We start from the raw sequence: 8039 nt of genomic DNA on the forward strand, positions 1-8039 counted from the left end.
TGCCATACAACATTTAATACAAAATGAAATGAAGGATTTGACGCCATCGATATTGACTGTTATATGAATCATATGTGTATACATATTACGTCAAATATAAAATTACAACTATTGTCTAAGTTTAAAAAAAGATAGAGATATTTGTGTGTCCAACAAGTCTTCTTTAAGTGGCATTTTAGATGTTGGCATGATGAGGATGAAGACTTTTATGGACAGAGAACTTCTTTCTTGCAGTGGATACGACGTTTGGTTTTCGGTTTTGCTTGACAACGGTGTTAGAATCTACATCTTTTGCTTGACAACGGTGTTAGAATCTACATTGCAAGAAAGAAGTTGTCTGATCATAAAAGTCTTCATCCTCGTCTAACAAGTTATTTGTAAATATACAAACTAAGCATGAGAAAGTTGTTGCTGACTTAATTAAATAATTTCCTATGAATATTTAGAGCCTTGTTTAATTGAATGGATTGATTAGGTTGTATGCCACTCCAGCAACATATAATATTACATTTTGACCACATCTAGATTTGACGTGCAATGTATTGAACATTTATAGTTTGTTGAGATGTATGCCTGTATCGAGGAATAAATTAACGGATGCATTGTACTGATGAAATATGAGTGTGTGAGCTGGGAGAGAGGTGGGTAAATGAGGAATGCACTGTGGTGGAAAGTCCATACATGGCTGGACTAAGGTGCCTTGCATTTTGTGTCATATATATGTGTGTGCCGTGAATATATATCCTATCAGCCCCTTGATAAATCTGCTTACTTTACACCTTAGCCCAGTCAGTGGGGAATTCATAGTGAAAGTGTGCCCACATTAGACATCTTGTTCCCCAAGTAAATACAAATTGTCCTTAATTGTCATTCAACTGACGACCGACACTACCCAACTTATGAGTTATTAAAACATTCGCTATCGGTTCATTTGATGATTAACCCTGGGTAATCCCCCTATGGTATAGGTAGCTCCATATCTACGATCACAAGCGATCGCACTTTCACACCAAGCCATGTTCTCGGGGAAGTGAGAGAGACTTTTTCGCAGACGGCAAAAACTTACTTCGGAACTCATAGTTCTGGACATTCGCTGAGTGACTGACAAACCATTTCCCTAAACGTCAAAAAGCTGATACAAATGTACGATGACAACATGAAAATACGGCCTTACAGTTGCTATGACAATGTCTCCTGCTGACTAAGATGAGCCCTTTTCAACTATCGTATTCATTTATAGTTCAATTGAGTAAACAATGGAAGGGAATATTTCAACATTATTGGACACATCCGCAGTTACACTTCTTTGCCGAATTTCCCTGCATTGATTCTACCAGATCTCGAACTTTATATTCATATGAGGACAAACATTTCTGAAAAGAGGGTCGGACATAATAGCCAAAATATCATACCACAAACTTCTCTCAGACATTATCAGCGAATAAGTCAAGCATTTCACGTTGTCCTCACGGAAAACTTCAGAAAACCAACAAAATATTTCTCTTAATGTAACGTTTAAGAAGAAAGTAAAGGGTTGTGAACAAAGTACAATTCTGTATATATTTATTAATTGATATACAAACATTATATCACAGCATGTTTCAGTAAGCAGGTCAACTTATGTATAAAGTGGTCAGTTATCGCCTTAACATTCAGGCACCAATAAAGCACAAACAATAATAATGCAATAGCAAGTCCCCCAGACCAATGGTCAGGGCAATGGGTGAAATTCCACATGAGTAGAAGTTCAACATCCAGATTACCAAAGACACATCTTGAGTGGTGACGCGTCTATTTGTTGACGTCGACAGCGCATGTTCTGTTTTTCTCCTGCTGTCCAGGACTTGGACTTGACTCGGAAGTGACGTAGTTGTTTGGAGTAATCCTGGTGCAGCATGGGATCGTAGTTTCTTGGATTGCATTGAGACTGAAACATAGTAGTAACTGTACATAATGTATACACTTTAACAAAAAGATTTTTGACAAAAGTATCACATTATTTATTAACATCTTATAATGTGTAGCTATATTTATAAATGTTGCTTTAATGATGGAATTGTGATATTGCATTATTAGATTAGTACCTATTTTAGCGTTTCTCAACTTACCTGATGTTCATAGAAGGCCTTGTATCCACCATCTAACAGGTATACTTCCGGGTAGAAGAGGAAAGGGTAACTTTCATTGTTCAACTTACGGTGAAGGTTTCTAAGATGATGTAATCTGTATCAGATGATATATCATTGAATGAAAGGCTGTATTAACAAATGGCCATTGTTTTCGATGTCGTTGGAATCTGATATCAAGAAATAAACTATAATCTGATCCACGTTTGTCTGAAGTCCTTCATATGAACTACTCATAACAAATGCTAACAGTTTGGGGCCTCCTTGAGTGAAATGTTGCATTAACAAATGGTCAGTAATTTCGATGTCACTACGTCTTAGATCAAGCAGTAAAGTATAATGCGTTCCACGCATGTCTGAAATAGTCTATATCAACCATTCAAAACAAGTACTTACAGTTTGGGGCCTCTCTCTGAGGAAAATTCACAGTGAAAGATGAGGATGTTCCGTTGGGTGGCGTCACTCTGCTGTAGACCGGCCACTAAATCTGTAATCAGAGCTTGGTTGTGAAGATTCTCCGCACCCAGAAATTGAAATATAGCAGCATTTAGATTACCCATGTTTAGAATAATGATTTCTCTCATTTCACATTTGTTTATTTTGTGTGAAAGTACCAAACCATCACAAAAATGCATGACATATATTTGGGAGATGACAGATAGTCTGGAGTTACATATATTTATAAGATGAGAGAATTATAAAGAAGCCTTACCTCAATATGACCGACCTCGTATTCGTGGGGGTAACGACAGTCGATGATTTGGTAACTGGAAATGACGTCAGCATATCTTCCAGCAAGAAGCTGACTGACTGTTTGCGGAGACACAGACTTGAGATCCTTGTGTCGGCCTAGTATAGTTGGGAGACTGTGAACCTGAAAAATTAACGAAACTTTCATTATAACGCAGCTTGTATGTCTGTCTTACAAAGTGATGAGTTTCTTTCCCATTCCCAATTAGTTAGCATCACAGAAGTTCTGAATTGCAGTAATTGGATAGGGAAAACGAACGTGCCACTAACCCGTGAACCATCGCCGATCAAGTCTCCTTCATGTTCCATTTTGTCCAAAGCAGACTTCATCGCTTCTGACGTTACTTCTTTCTGTGGTGTTTTACTGACACCGTCGACTGTCTTCTGTTTCTTGATCTGTCTCGGAAGACGGTATTCCTCCTCTTCATCGTCATTGTCACGTGGTCTCTTTTCTGTGAAAAGGGACTTCCTTGTGCCACGGAAAATGGTTTTCCTTTGAACCAACGATTGGGGAGATACCTGAAAGAAGAAAATGTTTTCATTTAGCTTGTTCAAGGCCTTTTGAAACAAGCGCACGCCTTTTCATAATTTAATAATGGAACCCAATTCGTGCATCATAATGGCACCTCTCCAAATAACTTAGGTTTTTACTTTCGACCTTTCTAATGTATACACAACACGTGTTGCATGCTATTCCACTAACCTTCCTGTCACTGCAGAGAGACTCAAACCCCTATCCCGTGAATCTTCATCATCGAAAACGAGGCTTTGAGGCTGGAAATCATCAGGAGAACTTAGCCGTTCATTTCATTACATTGTAGTAACCTAACAGTGTCTGCTGGGTTTGGCCTTTTCTGTTAAGACAGTTGTCAAGCGAATGATGCTGTCTGGTCTCTCTAATGTCTATATACTTGTACTAAAACAACATATTTACGTAACAGAGACAACACTCGTTGATTGACTCATTATCTATTTAACTGTACACTGTTTCAGAATGGATAATGAAAGCATACTTAAATGTTAACGAAGTAAGAAGATGGGCTTGGTGTAAAAGTGGGAACGCTTGTGTCCTTGTATAGGTAAGTGGACGAGAGTGTTAAGGGGATAATTTCAGGTTAATCCTCCGATAGAACATCAAATATACCGACAGCCAATTTGTTGATAACTCATAATTCGGGTAATTTTGGTCGTCAGTTGAATGACAATTAAGAACAAGTTGCATTTACTTTGGAAACACTTTCTTCAAGGATTCACTACTGGCTGGGTTAAGGTGTAAAGTAAGCAGATTTATCAAGGAGTTGGGGTGATCTGGATTAGATGGATTATCGTTATGAAACCATTTTAATGTTAGAATAAATGTTAAAATACTTAGCACAGTGATATATTTTGTATTTTTATTACAGGTCTCACGTTCCTTTTCAACTTGAGAAATAACAAAGTGTAATTTGGTTCTTCTCGTTTTTGTTTGTTTATTTCCGATATTTGTATTTTATGTAGTTTTCGTTTATTTCAGGCCAATGGCCCGTAGCTCCTGGCAAATGACTACTATGGTACCGGTAAGTGGTACATATGTGTTTCAGTGTACATGGTGTCTAAAAGTAGCCAAATAATCCATTAGTTGGTATTTTTCTGCTCACATAAGTTTACAGAAAGTGTTGATTGATCGACAGGACACTTTTTTAGACTAGATATAATGACTCCTTAGATCATCATGATCTTTACTGGTGACAAGTATGTTATATTCGTCTCAAATCGGCAAACACGTTTTCAGTAGTATGAAAAGGTAAAAGTGCTAAATAGTTAGGGCGAAAATTGGAAAAAAGCCCCACTGCTTAAATTCAATCATGTTCATTACCCCTAGGGTATCCCTGCTACATTTTCAACACTATCTACGACTAAGTAATAGTGGGACAATTATATCAGTAACAGATAGAATGAAATTTAAACCTCAAGTAGCGAATATTGTAGACGTAATTCAAATTCAAGAACGTTTATTCAGTGTCAGAAGTCACGTGGCTAAGAGTAAATATTTTCTATCCCCGCGTGTACACAAGGACAGGTGGCATCAATGTTATACTATCTTAATGTAATATCTATGTGTTACACTAAATGGCTAGGTTTCTTTCAAATCCACCGCAGCATTGTAGATACGCTTCACGTTGTTGTTGCTAACGTCGGTAGACCATGTGTTGATAACGCATATTTCAGGTAAGTTTGGTAGGCAGTTGAATGACAATTAAGGACAGCTTGTATTTAAGTCTTTGAAAGGCATTTAGAAGCTTGTATTTACTCTTTAATGTATTCACACTGTCTTCATGGATTCTCCATTTATTTGGCTGGTTTAAGATGAAAGGTAAGCAGGATTATCAAGGGTCTGTTAAGATGATCTTGATTAGCTGCATTTGCTTAATGCCGGTAGCCCATGTGTTGATAACTCCTAATTTAGGTAGGTTTGCTCGTCAGTTGAATGTCAATTAAGGACAATTTGTATTTACTTTTTGAAGAAGAATTTTAATGTGGGCACACTTTCTGCATGGATTCCTCACTGGTTATGTTAAGTGTAAAAGAAGCAGACATATGAAGGGCTGTAGGATGATCTGGATAAGCTGGATTAGACTCATGCCTGCAGAAACCGTGTAATGCTTAGATGGATGTTAAATGAAACTGAACCGCAATGTCGAATGCTTATATGTTATTATTTTCGGGTTCTACTTCGGCTTCAAAAGAGACCTGAACAAATTGCCATTGCCTTTTACGAAGAATGTTTGCACGCAGTATCTTGTTAACACTTTGCCTAAATTCCCTTAGGCTGTGTTTTAGTCCCTGTGTGTGTCACTGATTATGTGTTTGACTGATTATGGACACACTTTTGTGGGTACTCCCTAGTAGACAGGAGAAGGTGTAAAGTTTGCAGGTTCATCAAGGGGCTCGAAGGATATTGTGGATGAAATTGAACCGTGGGTGTAACCTGTAAAACCTGTAAAACGAATTGTCTTTTTTTATTCATGTTCATGTTCTGTCTGTTCTTTGTAAAAGATCCAAACAAGCTGCTACCGTTTAAGAGAGAACTGATTCTACGGACTGCACAGAACTGTGCAATTTCTTGTGAAACGTGCATCGTGCATTGTTTCGTTGTTCCAGAAGTTGTGTTCACCTAACAGTTATTTCGTTCACTCTAATGTGTAATGTATATTGCTACATTCTACTTCTCTAGGCAGTACATTTAGAGATCGAATGCCTGTGAGAGTACGATAGTTTTAAGCAACATTAGTGGTATTCTAGACAACTTAAGCAACGCCAGTGTGATTCATGTTAGTGTAGTTAATGTTGTGTAGAAAGAAGGAATCAGAATTACGGTTGTATAAACCCTCGTATTGGTTAGATGAGTGCTGACTGAAATATTACAACAAAGTGAATTCTTTTGTATTTCTTGATAGTTTCATACTTAAATTCAGCTTTGAAAAAGGTAAACATTACCCCTGTCACACATCGAGTGTGTATGTTGATGGCGTTGCAACCCTATTGGGTTATCACATTGTTTCAGTTGTTTGAGTTTATCACACAATTAATATCTTTTCTTGAAGGGTAAAGGGTGGTTACGATGTCAACAGAACGATGCGACACGAAGGTTTGTGCCTCGTCTATTGATGTTCCCACCTCGTTGTACACGGAAGTCACCATTCTTCGCCATGTTGGTTTTGGCCTTCCAAGACTGAAAGTCTGTGGAATAATATTTAATACCATTGCGAAAGATAGTAACTACCTTCTCTTCACTGTCTGGATGTTGCTAATTTCATTTTCAACCGAGACTATAATGTTCGTTAAATATTAACAAAATCGGGAACGAGAGAAAGTAATTCCATGTAGATATATTGTTACATATGAATATTTGAAACATGACTCATTCCTGCATTATTAAGGTACATTAATTTGAGACAAATTGTGTAGAGATGTTCTTGGTGTTGGTGTTCAGGAAGGTCGAAACAGCAACGATGTTGAATACCATTGCCACAGTTAAAAAACACGACATTTTACGATTCAACAAATATACGATTTAATGTCATCGTCTATTTTTCTCATTAGAATAAACAGTTTCACGGCAACGTACACGTACAAAGATTTTGTTCAGATTGCCCAGATAAAACATGTTATCATCACCCATACTGGTGTTGCCTGGAATACCACTGAAGCAACATAAAATCCAGCTTACTTTCACCTTCATTTAACCACAAGACGTCATCGAGAACACACCTGTAACACATGCTACATTTGGGATTACACCTTCTCACTGCTAACTATAATGAGGCAATATCACGTCATGCTCGAGCAAGCAAACCATAACATCCTGCAACAACATGAAAGTTTAACTTTTACACCAGGCGTAAGTGTTCTTCCGGGAGTTAAACATAAAACATTCTTTATACCTTAACCATGCAGAAAGCGTACCCACATTAAGGATCTTGCTCCCAAAGTAAATACATTTTGTCCTAAATTGTCATTCATGTGACTGACAAACCCACGTGACTTTTGTGTTATCAACCCACGGACGTTTCATTTTCTATCTGGTAATTAACCCAGGACAATCCCCCATAGATAATGATATAAATAAATTTGCAAATGCTTGTGAAATACTGCTACTGTGTGATTTTAATGCTAGAACAAAGACCCTTACTGATTTTATTCAACTCTCACATTGTATGTGTAATAATATTGGTATTCCAGAAGATGTTTTTAATGAAAGAGATGTAATATCTATGTTCTCTTCACTTGGATTGGATACTAATAGATCTTCTACTGACACTGGTAGAACAAATATCCATGGACATAAGCTAATTGATATTTGTAGAAATAATGATCTGTTTATCATTAATGGACGTTCTGGCGTTGATAAATATATTGGCAAAACTACTTGTAAAGGATGCAGCTTAGTTTAAAGATTAATGAACAATTGTTTTTCGAGATACTGATGTGTAATATTCGAGGCCACACAATAACATGTTCATCTCAGAAAAAGAAAGGAAGACTTAAACTAGAAGAAGAATGCAATGAAACACTTGAAAGCCTCGAAGTGAAACTAGACAGTACCGACAGTGAACAGACTAAGTCAAAAATTGATAGAAGAGATTAATACAATAAAAGATCAACAACTTGAATTAAACAAAT

At 37.1% G+C, this 8039-nt stretch overlaps 1 protein-coding gene across 1 annotated transcript; it reads right to left on the bottom strand.

Annotated features, from left to right (window-relative positions):
• Positions 1-1759: 1759 nt before the first annotated feature.
• LOC137265083 (M-phase inducer phosphatase-like) lies at positions 1760-6620 on the bottom strand. The gene is made up of 6 exons (XM_067800399.1): positions 6534-6620; positions 3147-3395; positions 2840-3000; positions 2523-2651; positions 2109-2223; positions 1760-1927 (listed from the first exon to the last, which is right to left on the bottom strand). The coding sequence occupies exons 1-6, from the start codon at positions 6618-6620 to the stop codon at positions 1760-1762; spliced, it is 909 nt and encodes a 302-aa protein (XP_067656500.1).
• Between the last annotated feature and the right edge of the window lie 1419 nt (positions 6621-8039).

Source organism: Haliotis asinina, chromosome 15, assembly GCF_037392515.1.
Source record: "Haliotis asinina isolate JCU_RB_2024 chromosome 15, JCU_Hal_asi_v2, whole genome shotgun sequence".
Classification (NCBI taxonomy): domain Eukaryota; kingdom Metazoa; phylum Mollusca; class Gastropoda; order Lepetellida; family Haliotidae; genus Haliotis; species Haliotis asinina.

Excerpts from the sequence above, each read along its gene's own strand:
- LOC137265083 (XM_067800399.1), bottom strand. The coding sequence starts at position 6,620 with ATGGTATTAAATATTATTCCACAGACTTTCAGTCTTGGAAGGCCAAAA. Across the intron at positions 3,001-3,146 it reads TGATCGGCGATGGTTCACGG|GTTCACAGTCTCCCAACTAT; the intron begins GTTAGTGGCACG and ends TTAATTTTTCAG. Across the intron at positions 2,652-2,839 it reads TACGAGGTCGGTCATATTGA|GGGTGCGGAGAATCTTCACA; the intron begins GGTAAGGCTTCT and ends ATTTCAATTTCT.